Source organism: Pithys albifrons, chromosome 2 (genome assembly GCF_047495875.1).
Source record: "Pithys albifrons albifrons isolate INPA30051 chromosome 2, PitAlb_v1, whole genome shotgun sequence".
Taxonomy (NCBI): Eukaryota; Metazoa; Chordata; class Aves; order Passeriformes; family Thamnophilidae; genus Pithys; species Pithys albifrons.
In genome coordinates, this window is record NC_092459.1 from 113,421,002 (window position 1) to 113,438,985 (window position 17,984).

Genomic DNA, 17,984 nt, shown 5'->3' on the forward strand with positions numbered 1-17,984 from the left:
CCACAGAGATATTTTATCTGAGTCACATTACTAAGGACAAGAAAAGAAAACCTTGGCTTTAACACGTCCAAGAACTCTGTTAAGCTTCATTATACTTACCTGTGGCCATGTATTTATATCTTCAGATTATATTTTGCTTGAATTTAGTAACAAAGTTCTACTCAGAGCTTTTTAAAGAGACAGAAAACAAGCACTTGAATACAACAAATACAGCAAAAATACTTGTTATTCATCAGCTAATAAGACCTACTGTGTTGCTAAGGGACACAGGTAAAGGAAGAGGAAATATTTCTTTGCTTGCCTGATGGGAAGGATGAACTTGTGATCTACTGTAAAGTAATTAACATCAAAGAGAACACTGGAGATCAGGGTGTGTAAAATGTTTTAATCCATTAATATTAATAGCTATAACATGATAACATGATAAAGAGTGCTCCAAATCTTGCTGGCTTTCAAGTTTTTCTGTATGGCCTTCAACCCACCTTCATTAGAGAAACAATGAAAAATAACAACCTACCAAAAAAGTTCAATTTTATCAACCAAGTATTTCTGAAAAAATCAGGTGTTTAAAAGCCATTATGAGAAATACACCCTTTTCATATAAAATATTCTATATACCTGTATAAAAGTGCCCAGAGTGAAGCAGAGATATAACAAAACACAATCACAATACACTACAGAAAAGGCCATGGACACAACACATACTCCTTGATACTGCAAGAACATTTGGGAAGTTAAACAGTTTGTGAATATGACCTTGGTAACGGCAGGTGGAAAACTGATTAAGGAAAATCTACCATATGGCAACATGTTGACTCCCAGAGGGAAATCAGCTGGATTGGAAGCACCACAGACATTTTCCCCGACGGAATCAATACAATTAACCTGCAGTAAACCATCATCCTTTCTTTGGATTAGTACCAGGAAGGATAAAGCATTTTGTGGCTCTGTGTCACCTCAGGAGCTGTAGGTTCTCCTCCCAGGGTGCAAAGGGGAACACAAAATATAAAACAGACAGTTGTGCTCATCATCCCCCAAAATTTATGCTTCCCAGCATCTGGATCTTCCCAATCACTTCCCTGTTTCAAGCTGCCAAAAACAGTTAATCTTACCACTCCAGATTTTCCATCAGTTTGAGTATCATTTACCTCTCCTAATTCTCATCTCATTATCAAGCCATTGCTAATTCCTGTTTGCTGCCACTGCTCCACACCTTGGGAAAAGGAAAGGCAAGCAGAAGGCTGTTGTCCCATCCTTAACCTTCACTCCAGCTTTTAGTTCAGCTCTCAGCTTGACACCACCTGCTCATCCCTGCTCCAGCACTGACATCCCTCAGGAATGTTCTCCTCATTCCTGCTCCACTGGTCTCCCACCAGTCTCTGTTCCTTGCCCAGACCACTGAATCACTGCAGTGCATTCTCACACCAGCCACCCCCAGGCTCTGCCCCACAGATAACAAGGACCTTCAGCAGTTTCTGGTTTGTGTTTTGTTGTTGCAGTTTTTGCTTTAGGTAAGTCATCCCATCTTTTCTTTACTTTCAAACTGGACAGGTTCCATCTTTCCCCTTCTCATCTCCAGGGCAGCAGAGACCACCAAGTTCACAGGGGATTCACTCCAGCTCCAGTAGAGGCTTTTCCCAACTAAAAGTTGAATCTACTGAATAAATGTAAACTGATTTTCCCAGATGTGTAAAACTTGGTGGAGAGATGTCTGAGCCAAGTGCAAGGGGCTCATCACAAAACTCAAATTACAATTACTGCTGCTTCGTAAAGCCTGGGATTTGTTACCATTCAAAAGACTTGGATACACAGCTGGTAAGTATATATACAAAATAAAACTTTTGCAGGGCAAAAGAAATGAATAAAAATTCTGTTCCATTATTGTATTAAACAAATTCTTTACCAAAAAATCACAATTTAAACATTTAAAATCTTGGAAAACAAAACTGTATCAAGAATTTAGTTTTACCTAACTGATAAAGACCACTTGCTGCCTCACTTTAATTTTTATTTATCATTTTCCAAAGGAAATGAAGCTGCCCCAGACAGCAGAACAGGAATGATGAAACATATCCATTCTCTTTGTTCATATGCTCTTTGGGAGAACAGCATGTTTGGGTTTTACTGGGGTAAAGATTCATTCAAATTTTAGCAACACATCTGGTTTGAGTGGTGTTTAGTAATGGCAACAGGATTCCAGCAGCAAAAAGCATTTAAGTCTTAAAAGATAGTGATCTACAAACAGAAAGTTCTCCTAATCTGCCATACTAATAGTGATACATTTATTAAATACTTTATAATAGTCCCTTTAAAAAGCCAGGCTTGCCTCTTATATAGAACTTTATTGTGACTACTCCTAAAACTGAACTTTCCCCCCAGCAATTTATCTCATCCACACTGTAATATCTGCACTTTGAGATTTTTAAAGAGTCAGTCTTATGGATTGGTGTGTTGTTATTTTATCTCTTAAATAAAATACTCATAGAAACACAGGTACTTCAGAGTTGTACAAAGTTATAAGAAAAGCTCAGGTGAACTATTTTAACCAAGAGTCATAGAGATCACAGAATTAATTAATGGAAACCTTCTCAGGATCAGTGGCAAATTTTGGTCATTTTACAGCTTACTTGTAACTAAAGAAAAAACTCTTACCAAAGATCTGCAGATTTGTCCGGTGAGTTTGGGGGTTTGTTTGGGGTTTTTTGTTATCTGTAAAACTTCAAAGATACACTGAAACTAAATTAGTAAATATATTAATAAAGACTTCTCAAACAGAGATGCAAGAAACCCAAATACTTACTATTTGAACAGATCTGATGTCCAATAAAATGCTTCTGTGCCACCTTACTCTTATTAGCTCCATATCATAACCAAATGAAGAGCAGTCTATCAGAATTTGAAATCCTCACAATTCTTTGTGCTGAAAACAACATGGGGCTTAGATAATATTGCCCATACCCACTGCACTTGCAGTTCCTACTGGTAATAAGAATGCTGAAAACATGCATTAATTACACAAAAATAAACAAAGCAAAGATTCCCAACTATGTTGAGGCCATGCCAGCTCTCAAGATAACAAAGGGATCATGTTCCCATCTCTAAAGCTAAACTGATGTCAAACAGTAGTTATAGAAGGTTATTTAATGTATTGTACCTGGCCAACTAATATCAAACAGGTATGAGAACATTATTTATCAAAGTTATTGCTCCAATGGCCCCTTGAGGAGCCCAAAGCCAGCTGGGAAAAAAAATAATCCTTTGTTTTACTAAAACCACAGTGATGATGCTAAATAACTCTTTGATCTATTATATATTTGAAAGTACTAAGCTAAAAGCAGACAGTAATTGCTGACAAATCCCAGTAGTAAACAAACCAGTCTCACATTTTACATATTATCAAGAGGCTACAGAATTAATGGTTACAGCCAAAGAAATGTTGACACAGTTGCAGATTGAGCCTTAACATGCTGATCATGTTAAAATACTGCACAAGAAATATTTTTCCACTTTGTAAAAAGCCAGACTGTTTACATGCATAAGTGGCTGGAGATCTTGTTGTCTGTGTGTGGTCTTAACATTTCAGTATCATAACCATGAATATAAAGAGCACAGCATGAAATAGCCCATTATACTTACAATCAATGCCAGACTGCAAATATTAGAAGCACTGAGATTTAAGTTTCTGAAAATGAGCACTACAACATATATATACCTACATCTTTACTTTCTTTTCTAAACGTAATTAATAAATAAAATGAAACAAAGCTTTTATAAAAGTAAACAGAGGACTTGTATTTCACAGAAATTATTTTTTCTTCCATTAACATGTTTTAAAAAGGAAAAAAAATCAAGACATGAAAAATAACAAACATTGTCATTGCTAAAAGCCAAGACATTCTGAAACTATGGTAATTTCATTTGTATTCTTTAATCACATGGAGGTATTAAATTACTCTAATTTTGATAGAAGTGTAACTATTATATTTCAGCTCTAGTATATAAATGTCTTAAATCTCTGACTTGCTGGTTCTTAGTTAATTTTTGCTGCAAATTGATGTTGCTAATCTGCTTTAAAATCACTGGGAAAATTTCCTGTAACTCCTTTTTTTTATTTTTAACAAAAACCAAAGCCTTACTGCTCTCATGTTTTACTGAGGAGAGAGCACTGTGGCATCATTAGGGAACAGAAGATGCAAGTTCTCTGCAACACAGGAGATCAATTAGCCAAAGACTGCCACAGGTAAAGCATATCAAACTGTCCCATTTCCCATTCTATGTCTGGCAAACACACAATTTTAAAAGGCAAGTGTGCAGCATAAATATTTTCAATTGCTCAATGCAAGAACTCTCAATATTTTTCACGCTAATTGAGATTTCCTGCCACAGCCAGCAATGAAAAGCAGAGGCCTCCACCCTTCCAGCATCTATCTGTGAGCCTCCTATCCATGGCTGGAATTCCTAAGATTTCAGTGGAAAAAAAGACAGAATGAAAGTAAAAGGTTGTTATCAAGGTGTAAATAGGTTGGAGACAGATTCCTGGTCTTATCTGCCTTTTCCCTCCCCCCTCTAATGTTCATTTGCACATATGAGAAGGTGAAGGGGGAAGGAGAAACTGCCCATTAAGTTTTCCATATCTTTATACCCTACTAATATTTTTAATGTGTGCACAGAAAGCAAAGTTCTTCTAAACAGTTTCTTCTCTAAAATTACAGGATTAAAAGTAGAAGAGAAAAAACTCAGAAATGTAATGGATGAACAGAATTAACACTGTGGGACCATTCTAATTTCACTTGGGACACACGTGCCTCGTGAGGCTGCATTTCTGTTCCACAGGCATTAAGGAAAAATAAACATGTCACCAAAAGTCTTTCAAAGTACACTTCCCAAATTAGAGAAACGATCAAGGAGCCAATAGAGAAGAAATATGTATGAAGGGTAATTCACTACAAAAACAAACAGTAAATGACCCTTGAAAGGGGTCCTTCTGAGTTTCCTGGAGGAAGCAGCACAGCTCAGTAACCAGGCAGAACTGCAGTGCACTAACACCACTTCCCACATCTCTGCCTTGGAAGAGGGGGCTCCTTAGCTGAGTGTCCCAGGAGGCAGATCCCCAGCACCATCACTGGATATCCATGGCTCTACCAGTCTGGCTGAAGCCTGGATTTTTAGCTGAAAAATGTTCTATAAGAACTCCTTTCTTCAGTGAGGAGTTATTTGTAAACATTCAGCTTTTGCTCTACACCCAGGAACATTACTGGGTTGGTTCAGCTGCAAACAACAAAGAAAGGCTGAGAATTTATTTTGCATGATGCCAGACTGCAAAACCTTCCTGTGGAAGTCACAGAGAAGAACTCCAGAAAACACAAATATTCAGGGGCAAGTTGCCTTTCTCTTTAGGCACCACCTGCTTTTTCAATCCCATCCATTATCTGTTCACATGCAATCTGTTACTCAGAAAATAAACGGTACATTTTTGCATTTTCATGTATTAAATTGCCATTAAAAAGATTGAACATTCTCTACTGCTATTCAACAACAGTTGTACAGGAGAAAGCTTATGCTAAAATTCTCTCCCCCAGAGGAGACTGACCTCCCACATTCTATTACACAACCCTGCCACTTTCACTTTACACCTTTCCCTATTTCTGTCTGATTTGTAAGGCTCTGTACAGTGCTGCTGTAAACATAAAAATAAAAGTAAGGGAGATCTTTGCTGCTGAGAATGAGCTCCCACAGAAAACAACTTCCATGGTGTTCTCACTTTGTGGAAAAGCCTGGAATCCTCACTCTAAATACATGGGAACCTCCAGCTCACAAGAAAACTACAAAACCTTGCAGCTTTTCTTTTCACCACACTAATAAGGTAATGGATAACAAAGTACTTGAATTAAATGACATTTTAACAGATTTGGACTAATGCCTTAATACTGTGACATTTAAACATATAGCATTTGGACATTCTGAAGGACCCACAAAGCATTACTGAAAACACAAGAAAACTAATCTAAACTTCTCAAGGGTCACTGAACTGACTTGTGGACAGTCAAATGAGAGAAGTGAGTGTACCACTGGCTCATCAGGGGCTTACCACCAAATCTGTGTGGCAATCCAAAGACAAAAGTAGTATTTCAACACCAAGTACCAACAGGACAACAGCAGCAGAGATGATTTTGATTTGGGCATCACTACAGAGTAGATGTTCACGGTGAAGGAGCTGACCTTCTTATATTGCCCTATCCTGAAACTATTATTTGTGTCAATTTAAAGTCACCAGTATCTCTGTGGATAAATTCTAGAAGTACTGTCTCCTTCTAAACTAGTTTTGTAGTCCAGACTGAAGATCAGATTTTCTATTGTTTTAGGACCCTGTGATCACCACTGGTATTCACAATACTGCAACAAATGGCCTGGCCTGTTTACAAATCTGGAAATTGGATTTTGCCACCTTAGTTTGCTCTGTTTGGAGTGTGAATGCTGCTTCATGATGATTGGTACATGAATAAGTTACCTCACCTTGTGCCTGCCAACAACAGAGGTGTGCACCTTGAAATACTGTGAGATTTCTTGATGCTTGCAAAAGATCCAAAGAGGCAGGTTCTAAACATCAGAGTATCATTTCACTTCTGAACTTACAATATTTTTTTACTGTATTCTTCATCACAGGATTTTTCCTTCACAAAATCTGTATCATAGTTCAAATAGGAAATTACAAAAGCAGATTAAATCCCAACAGCTCCTACATGCTCAATAATGTAGGCCTATCCAAAATAGCAACAACAAAGGAACCATCTTAATAGCCCTGTAGAAAATGGCTTCAAGTCAGCAAAGAGTTCTCTGAACTACGTAGAATATGCTGAGCATCTGTAATTAAATCTCTTTCTAGTTCATAATCAGCAAGTACCCTGATTGTATTCTTCATATATTCTACAAATCAAAATTCCTGCCAATTATCAGGGTGAAGGGATATAGACAAAGACACATTTTCCTTAACCATTTTTTGTCTTTTGAGGTCATCTCTAAACACCACTTTATTTTCACTAAACAATAAAAGCAAAATTAAATATTCTATTCAATTTACTGAAATATGTGTAAATTGCCAAGGAAACATTTAAAACTAATGACAAATCCTATCAATTTGCTGAAGAAATCTATAAACCAATGTTGTTCTTTTATTCCCCCCACAGCAACAAATGATGATTTAATGACCACTCACTGCTATTCAGCTATTTCATGTTGCACTACAAACACTCAGTACTCACTGTTTGAGAGGAGACTGTGTTGTTGTTTGATTGCTTTTTTAAATTATAGGCTTCATTTTCAACTTTTGATGTGTCAGGCTTATTCCTGTCATCAAAGCTGTTTGTACATTCCCTGAGCTGAGGATTGTGACTGTGTCAGTTTAACACTCAGCCAAATGAGAACCAGAGATTTGCAAACAATATCACAAAGGGAATAACTTGAAGGTTGTTTTCCACTGCTGAAGATTACCTTATTATGGCAGGGCAACACACTCTGGGGGAGCTACTTAAATTACTCTCCTTCCTATTTTTATGCCATAGGAACGTCAAAATAAAGAAGGAAAAGTTGTATTCTGCATGACCCTACTAACTGTCAAATCCGAGGATCTTGGCATTGAACAGATCCTCTTTTAATGGCCCACAATTTAGCTCTTTCCCACTTCTTTAGTTAGCAAGTATTTTCTGTCCAGAGCTGTATGTTGCTCTTCTATCAGCCTTTATCTGTGTGATACAAAGCAGGAGAAACCACAACCATGTACATTTGGTCCATTATGAGCACTATTAAATCACTGGTATATTCAATGAACAAAGGCAACCAGCTCAGTTTAAAATAAGAGAATATTGGCTTGAGGTTGAAAGGCTGCATTTAACTGTATCTTACATAAACTATTGTTTCACCAGCTGAATGGTGTCAGCTACGCCAGGCACCTTACCAGTTCCAGGAAACTAAGCAGGACCTTGCAAAAAGGACCTTGCACATGAGACAGAGCTTAATTTAGCTTAGTTATTGCACAACTTTTTAGAGTAAAATGAGGATAGAATTCTTGAAGTAACTTTACAAACCTCAGTCGTCAATGATATGAAAATGCTGAGAAAATGTTCTGTGGCTATGACACATTTTCTTGTGTGGAAACCACTGTGTCATTCTTCCTTATCTCTGCTCTTTTCCTCACTCTCCCTCAAGATTAACAACTGACTACCTTCCAACCAGCTTTTGATGCAACATTTTTACAGTGCTTCTCCATTTCAATGCTATTTCATACATACATGCGAGTTACAGAGAGAAAGGAATAAAAATCTCCAGTTTGCTGTTGCTTGGTGATTGAGGATTTCATGCACAAGGATCTGTTTGTAAAACACACCAGATATGGCAAAGAACGCTCAAAGAAGTGACAAAGACAAGAAAGGTGACACTTGCCCTTAAGGCTTCATAAATGGGCTGTACCTCCCCAGCAAAGTGTTAACAGCCAGGGGGAAAAGATCACCTTGCAACACTCCAACCACTGACGCGAAGACTTTGCTTCAAAAACATCTGCACATGATCAAGACCACAAACTATTCTTTTCCCAGTTTCCCAAGTGAAAACACTGTTTTGCAGCAAGAAGGCAGAGTTGTCTCCTGTGTATGCCTCAGTCAAAGCTCTCAATACAAGCCACAATATGGAGAGTATTTCAAAGGTTTTTTGAACATTATTACTTAATTTCTTTATTAAATCTGCAACACTTTGCCTCTTCATTACGACATTGCTTGTGGTAATAAAAATGGTGGAGAGGTGCTCAGGGAAAAAACACCACCACACAAACAAGCCATGACTTTTCCATTTGTAATTTGTTGACAAAGTTTGTATGACTGATATTACAACAACTAAGAAATTTATCTTTTTTTTACCCCCCCCTTAATATCTAAGGTAAATTTTCAATTCTGATGAGACCTCTTTTTTTTCCAACTATACAAGTCCCACTTTTTGGTACAAAATAAATATATAATGTTTACTATTCAAGTTTAAGATGAGCCAGTTGGAAACATAAATTGAAAAAAAAACAGAGATGAAGATATAACAGAAAAAATATGCGAGTCTGCATGTTAAATTTTAGAGCATGAATTTTACTTAGTCGACATCTGTTTAAAAGAATGAGAATATTTTTATATTAATCACTATCTATTGTAGCAAAAGTTTCAATAGTTCACACTTGAAATAATTTAATATTTTGACTTTCAAAAGAGGGGAACTAGTGCAAGACAAAAAATCACGAGTCAAACTCCTGATCATTTAAGAGTGAATGAACCATCCCACACCACCCTACACTCAATTATTTACTGAGAACCTTTTTCTGCCTTATAACATAAAATCATACACATCTGAGGTCTAGTGTAATGTTTTTTCATAATTTTGTTTTCTGTCTTTAATCCATCTTTTCACAGTCACTGAATAATCACAAGTCAGCAACACAGGGGATTTAATTTTACTCTTTTCATAGTGGAATTAAAGTTGATTTATATTTGATTATTTGGCTGTATCGCTTTTCCATATTTTTCCAACCTAACTTCTTCAGACATTGACATTACAGACAAACACACTTAAAGCACAGATAAACTGATCTGAGGATAAATTACTGTGTCCTTAGTTAAGCTCCAGTGTGCTACCAATGTACTCCTACAGGCTTTGATCCAAAGCCCATTGACATCAGTGAGGTTTGGGTCAGATCCACTGTAGAAAGAACTTAATTCAATAGTGGTAAATGAAATCTGAAATATATAATTTGATCAGAAATCACTCCAAGTAACACTGTGAAGAAAGTTTGCAACTCCTTCATGGCTCATACAGGCTTTAGTTCCTTAAACTATTTTTTAAGAAAGTCTGGAATTCACAGTTTTTGCCAACCACACTGTCACAGCTTAATTGAGCAGCTGTCAACTGTTAAAAAATAACTGCATCATCATTTCTTTTAGAAGAACTAGTGTGGGAAGTGAAACACTTCCATGGGAGCTAAACTTTCTGGAGTCATGGTAATGAATCTGTTTTCATCAGGTGACCATGAGTCATCATTTTATCAGCCCTTTGGAGGGTTTTCACAATAGCTGAGCGTCATCAGTGCTCAGGCTCAGCAGTGACTGCAGCACAACAAAAACCAGGCTGCCATGTCTTGTGGTGCCATTATTTAAGGAAAAGTTTGGCTACTGACTCAAGAAAAATACTGCAAAGTCACGGTTGAGTAAGTGCTGCAGGGAACACAAAATGTCCCGAAACTGGAACACAAAATGTCCAGCAACCAAGCTTTTATTTGAGAATTGAAACTAAGCAATAATTGTGCTTTTAAAAATAGATGCCTTTTAAGGAAGTTTTGAAGTACATGGATGAAACATCAGGAAAGAATAAAAATGTGTTGTCAGTCACTCTTCTCCCTTTTACTCCATAATCCTGTCAAAACAGACATACATTAAAAATATTACTTCCACATATTAGAATCCATCTACATTCTCCAAAGTGGGGAGGGGTCACATAAAACAATACAAAAAAATATGTATTAACTTTTCCTAATTATAACATCAAGAGCAAAAAGGGCATCATTGCATCCTTAAGCTGTTTGTTGCAGGTACTACACAAAACATGGATCCCTTCACCTCCCAGCCAACTCACCTCCATCTGAACCCACTGGAAAGAATTGAAGAATTTCACCTACAGCATAAGCTGAAGCCTCTCCCAGGACCTAAAGACACTTGGTGACCCCATCCAGCATCGCTGCTAAGCCCTGATGTTTTGCTGGACTCAGAGATTCAAGTCTCCTTCCATGTTTCCCATCCCTTCCTCCTCCAGGGCTGGACTCCGGGGTCAAGGAGGCAGCACCACCAGGATCTCCAAAAAGCACAACAGTGGAGTGTAAACTCTGGTAGTGCTGGTCAGAAATAAGGCATGTGGCAAATATCATGGAGACACCTTTGAATTCACTGCATTAAAAAAAGTAGTATTAGTTAGTATGGTATGTATGTAGAACCCCAGACCACTGTCACAGCAGTATGGTACTGACAATTACCAAAAACCTAATTTTAAAACTAATCAGATTTGAATTACCAAACAAGTAATGTAAGTTGAACCTCCTTTTATTCCTTATTTGAAGTGATCCCCAGGAAAGCAGTGTTTTCACTACAGATGTTTATCCCTCTGGCTTCCTACTCCTTTCTCCTTCAGCTAACACTTTAATCTCTCAACTCTTCATCCACTCATCATTTCCCCAGGCTTGAAAATTAATCCTCTGAGGTCAGTGAGGAAACTTCCATTGACTCCAGGAGATTTAGAATTAGATTGTACACTTATTTTTCCTCCCCCCTCTACCTCCCAACTTCCTCTTTTGTTTCTTCTGGAACTTATTTACTCATCGCTTTAGCCATTCCATATCTGGTTCCATGAAATTGGGAATTAAATGGAGCATTAAGAATGAGAACTAACTAGATGTCACTCCATCCATTATTACTGTTTGCACTTCCTATTTTAAATCATATTCCCCCCTGCCTCTTTTTCATTATCCCCTTTAAGACTTTTAAGCCCTTTTAGACAAGAATGATGCTTTTTGCATTCACACAGAAACACACATGACAGCTGAGTGAAGTGTGTGATGCTACTTGATAACAACAATTCCAGCCACCTGCATTTCCAGCTGTTCTGAGCAGTGCTGCTTCAGGAAAATTTCTGTAGAAAACCACTATTTAATGGTTAATATAGCTATTTATTCATTTTTAAAGACCAAAACAGCAAGTATAAGAATACACAATACACATAAAATTCAACAACCTTTAATCAGTTTGGCGAACACTAGAACCCCAGTTTTAAGATTTAAAATACTTTTACAAATTCTATCTAATCACAAAAGCCTAATTTTAGCACGTTCCTATTGAAACATTTGGGAGTACTCCAACCACAGGAATTTCACATATAAATGTCTTGGTTTTAAATGGGGAAGAGAAATTAACATCAGAAAATGCTGTATGTGTTAATTACTTTAACCAAGTACCCTCTAAAAACACTCTAGCTCTCAAACCAGGAATCAGAAAGCCAACAAATTCACAACTACATCTGTAAAACAAGCAGCTGTACTATCAGTCTAGTAAGTCTGAGCAGTCACAATACACACACACACACCCCTTGAATACAAACTATTCCTTATTCTCCACTTGAGAGCACTGCAGTCATGTATCTACAGACTTACCAAGCAGTAAGCACATCTACCGCCCTTCATCGCTCATTATATGGGATTAGAGGTAAATAAATCAGGTAAGAAAACCTCCTCATCTCTAGTTTTTTTCTCTCCAAACAATTCCCAAGGAGAAGCAAACACTTCACTTTCTTACAAAAATATTGTTGTGGTTTAACCACAAATATTTACAGAAATATTGATCAGCTAACTCCATGGACACACTTCACAGAAAAGTGAACTTTAACCTGCCAAGCCCACTCAGATGTCTCCCAAGAATCAGCCAGCCAGGCAGGGCTGACAGGGAAACCTTTGTAGACACACCGTCACTGTATTAGATTTCAACCAGTAGCTAAAAAAGGAAAGCACTTGAAATATCAAAATAAACTTCAAAATAAGCTGCTTAGTTTTTTACTCCAGATCCAAGACCGCGTACAGTTCTGCAAGCAGGCCCTAAAATGACCTGGACAGCACTAAATCCATACTGGAGCGTTGTCTGACAGGAAAATGCATTTCCATTTCCTCCTCCCTACTGTTAGGGCCTATAATCAATGCTGTTGCTACACATTCTTTTGTAGAGCACTTCTAAGATATCCAAACAGAGGTGTTAAGATGCCTTTGGTTAGAAGTATCTTCACAATTACATTAAGATACATCAAAATAAAGTACATGACACCCACACAAGCAAACTGAAGAGGAAAACTGATCACATTACAGTCCCACTGTCATTTTGCTGCCTAATCATTTCCACTACTTTCAGCTTTGTTCCCAATATAAAACAGAAAACAATGCTGGCTCTTTCAAATGAACTTGCCACTTAAAACAAGCAAAAAGTTTGAAGTAGGAAGAATCAAAAAAGTTGTGTATATATATGACCAGCATGCAATAATTTAAATTGATAACAAGGAGCAACACTGCTGAAAATCAATTGCAGAGTGAGCTGGATGACCAGAGGGAACACTGAAACTATAATTAGCTGAATCTAAGACATGTGCCAGCAACAGCCTAAAATCTGAGATAGAACAGAGCTCTACATTTCTCCAAGTAGGAAACAGTAGAATAAAAAAAGCTTCCCTTTGAGTTATTGAAATGTAGTAACAAAGTCTTCCATGTTTGGCAAATGAACAAATTGCAGAAAACAGTAAATGAAATTTTTCTACTGCAGCCATAAAAATGACTATATTTAGTTCTGCAGCTTGGCATGAATAAAGTCAATTTTCACAATTCTGAAAGAGCAACTCTTTCTACTTTATCCAAAGTTTTAAACAAGGCCCTAGTGATATTATTTTTGAAATCCATATAGAGTTCATGATTTTGCTTTAAGCCTAACCAGTTAAAGTTAAGATTTATTTCTCAAAACAGCAGTAAAATATTTTAGCAACACACATAGAAAGCTTAATTAAACTCGTGTGGTGGGGTTATTTTACCATGCAATGCTTTATGAAGTATCAATATTTCCTAAAATTGACAATCAATGACCAAATTGACTTGCATAAAATACTACCTATTGCAAATCACAAAATTGCAGCATCCAGCCCCTTGGCAGGCGAAGCAAGTGTGTTTAGGACCTAACTGTAGTTTTTGTACTAAGGTTTAAAGCTATTTTACTGCATCAATTAGTTTATTTCAATCCCTCTTAATTGCCCATAAAGCAACGCTTGGGATAGCCTCTCAAAAACAGGCCAACTGCTCCCTCTACTGGCAATAACCGACCATCACATTGGGGTACAGATCCCAGACCTAACCGGTAAGAACCTTGAGGTAATTAAACACATTAGAGGGGTTTTCTACTTAATTACTTGCCACTCAGCTAAGACCTGAAAGACTGATAAGCTGGACTTTTCGCTTTCTTATAAAAAAGATTAATATACACATGTTTATAAAATCTAAGAGCTTTATTAAATAGAGTCTGTAGAAGACAAGGTGAGGCACATGTGAAACACAGAATAGTGAAAAGGTTTCGGTTGGAAGGGACCTTAAAGATCATCTTGCTCAAACACCTTCCCACTAGACCACGTCGCTCAAACCCCAATCCAGCCTGGCCTTGGACAATTCCAGGGATGGGGCATCCACACCTTCCCTGGGTAACCTGTGCCAGGGCCTCACCACCCTCACAGCCAAGAGTTTATTCCTGATACCTAATCCAAACCAACAGTCTCTCTCCATCTTTCTTGTTGGCTCCCTTTGGGTACTGGAAGGTCATAATTAGCTTGCCCCAGAGCCTTCTCTTTTCCAGGCTTAACAATCCCAATCCTCTCAGCCTTTCCTCACCAGAGAGGTGCTCCATCCCTCTACCATCCTCCTGTGGGCTCACTCCAGCAGGACTATGATCTGAACATTTCCAGAGTCAGTACAATGGTCCTATCAAGTTTAAACACAAGGAATTTAAAATTAAGATTATAGTATTTTCTGTACTCCCACTGCAGAGAGGGGTGAGACTACTAGTTTTTTTTGCTTTTTAATGGAATACCTACACATGGATCTTCCTCACAAAACTTATGTGAAAGCTGGACAGCCTTAAAAAAGAGAATACACGCATTAAATAAAAATCTAGTGAAAGTAAACAAGCAAAACCAGACACACAAAATCCCTGACCTAACAAGCAAAATGTTACACATCTGTGTACAAAGACAATTTCAGTCAGGTCAAGGTAAAGTTAATTTACTGAAAAATGCAAAACCTTACCTGTGTATTTCAAACAGCGTCAGAGAGAAAAGGTTGCTCCTCCTGGGCACTCACAAAAGCTGTACCTGTGATGCTGCTCACCCACAAACACACGCTCAGTGAGCACCTGCTCCTTGCTCAAGAAGTCAGGGATGTTAACCACTCTGTGATTGCAAAGTGCTGGATGATGAGGCTGCAACGATGCAGGGTCAGCAGCCAAGAATCTTAAGGCTTTTTACCTGGTGAAGGCATTTCAATTCACACCACTTGTTTTCTTGGGTATTTATCTTAATATTGATGACGTCAAGGGTTCTCAGCTGAGAAAAGCAAATCCCCTCAGCCTCAGCTGCTGTTGTTCCCCACACCAATGACACACAGTATCAGCTCAAATGTGCTCAAAATCAAAGATATTTCTCCTACTAGGAGTTATTCAGCAGCACTCAATTACATAGACATGATACTGTCAATTATAGGTTTGCAATCCTGTTAAACAGTAAAAAAATGATAGCAAACATCCCACTAATTGACAGTAGTTTTCCTTGGAAAAGAACACACAGCTCACAAAAATTAAGTGCTTGGTCTGCTTGTTGAACAGGTTGGTTACCCACAAAACCAACAGTTTCCACAGCCTGATCACTCAGGAAGGATTTTGTAGCTGCCCTCCAAAAAAGGCAAGCTTATTTACAAAGGAAATGGTCCCTTCTGTTCAGAAAATTCCTTGAAAAACATTTCCAGAAGAAAAATATATTGTGCTAATCCCAATTAGTTTTAGTTATTGACAAAGCTCTTACAGGAGATACAGGAGAACAATGATGAAGTGCTGTGTTTCTCACAGAATGTTTTGAAAAGCATTACACTTCAGATACGTAATCAAAAGTCTGGGACTCTTTGCAAAATGAACTGCAATGACATTTTACTGGATGTGAAACAACCAATCCCTGAAAATGGGAAAAGAGACAAAAAAAGAGGCAAATAAAGTGTCAAGCATGATAAATAGTTTAAGAACTTTGCATCACCTTAAACCAGGAACTCTGAGATTACCTGGAAATTACGCAAGACTACAGTAAGAAGAGAATCAATGCAAAATTTTATTTCAGGTGGCAAATACTGTTTTATTGAGAATTCGTCCAGTTTCAAATTCTAACTACACCACTAATCACTTTTAGTGACATGATTTTCATCCTCAGCTGACCTCAGACACTCTGCTCTGACACAGCAATGATTCAAAGTTTCCAGAGAGAAAAGCTGATACCAAGTACGTTAATGTAACCAGAAGCCTGAAGCATGTCCCTTTTCATCATTAACTTTTAAAATCAACATACACCTTCTAAGGAGTATTACAAATATTTCTTTTTAAAGCTGTGACATTCTACTTACCTTAATGACAAATTTGTTGGATGCCATGATAGGTCAGTGTGAGCTGGTCCTATAAAAATAACAATTAAAAGTGATAAGCACTGGAGAAACATTCAGATCTATACACCAATCAAGAAGCATTTTTATATCTATCATCCATTTTTTTCAGTACAGCTGGTCTTCAAACCCTTTGCTTTAAGAAATCCAAGGAAAAGTCTTAATTAAAGTAGAATAACTTTGTTACCTGTGTTGGTTTCTTTTAGTGAACCTCATTAACTGTTTGGGCACTTCACATCCAACGTATGGAATAAAAAGTTACAACTCTTAAGTAGAAAACTACAGCTTTTTGTGCACAGCAGTTGCACATACATCTAAAAATACATATACATCATGTATACTTATAATTTTAGACTACAACACACTTAAAGCAACCTGAGCCTTGTGGTTGCACAAAACTAAAGTGAACTTTAGACACACTTTTCTCTTGCTTATCCCAAACAGGATCTGGATTGCTTAATTTGGGATCCTGAGTGAAGTGCATTCAGCTGCACAGCCCTGACCCTCCCTCAGACCATCCCAAGTAACTCAGGAAGCATTAATTCATGCTGCAAGTTAAACACATGCTCTCCTGGGCTCAATAAGAAACTTCTAACTAATTGCTAAGATTTTTTTCCAAACTGACAACAATAATTGTCAAAACATCAAAGCTCCCTGGGAAGTTCATCATCCTCCACATAAACAGGAGCCAGACATTCATTTGTCAAAAGTAGAAAATTGGGTTAAACTCATGAAAGTCCAGCTAATCCCACAATGTTGGGATTCAGAAGACATGCAATGGGCCCTATGTGACCTAATTAGTATCTAGAAAAAAAACAGGAATAAAAAAAATCAAGATACATTCTGTTTTCACACAGGATAGGAAGAGAGGCAACAGACAAGAGACTTAGGTTGGGCAGAAAACCAGGTGAAACGGGGTCTCAGTGTAATGTCAGGAAACAGAGCACCCAAACAATACAAAATCAAAACAAAATAAAACCAAAAACAATACAAAAGCAAAATAAGCAAATGAGTGTCAGTAGCCGGTGTCTGCAATAGACAAACTGCAACAGAAACCACACTGAGAACAGAGCTGCCTTTTATATTCTAAAGTTCTCTAAAGGATTATTCTCTTGAGATGGACAAATCTGGTCAGTTTTGTAAAAGATGGTATAGGAAAATACTAAAAATTGAGGAAGAGCCACACATTTGTCACTGCAACTTCAAGTCACTGCAAAGCACTGCAACAGAGCTGTCAGAATTTCAGGATACAAGTCAGGTTGGGCACACATGTGTCTGTCAGGCACTCCAGTGTCACAAAATGCAGTTTTTATCATTATTTGACTTCAAAAAAATGCAAAACAAGATAAACACCCCCTGTACAAATACACAGCATAGGTACAGATAATTTTCATCTTATGATGCAACAGTAATCATTTTAAACAAAATAAACACAGGGCTTCCATCCCAAATATTCAAATGCTGAGGATTTCAAAATAACTATGAGAAAAAGTGAAAGTAATGAGGGCACAATTCCATTCACTGCCTGAAGAAAACTCTCAAGTACTTCAATGATTTTTTTCTAAATATCATATGAATATCCAAGCAGTAAGATACAAAACCAGTAAAAGCATTGCAAACAGTGAGAAGTAAAATGGCTTTTACAGTAACCAGGGTAAAAGGTGCTTGAACTGAGAACCACTCTCCACGTAACTACTGAAAA

The 17,984-nt window shown here is 37.5% G+C and overlaps 1 protein-coding gene across 1 annotated transcript in view; it reads right to left on the reverse strand.

Annotated features, from left to right (window-relative positions):
• Positions 1-17,984, reverse strand: part of SLX4IP (SLX4 interacting protein) — a 71,666-nt gene that overhangs the window by 51,573 nt on the left and 2,109 nt on the right. The window contains 1 exon segment of the mRNA XM_071582125.1: positions 16,247-16,295. Within this exon segment, the coding sequence (XP_071438226.1) occupies positions 16,247-16,273 (27 nt within the window). The 5' untranslated portion in view covers positions 16,274-16,295.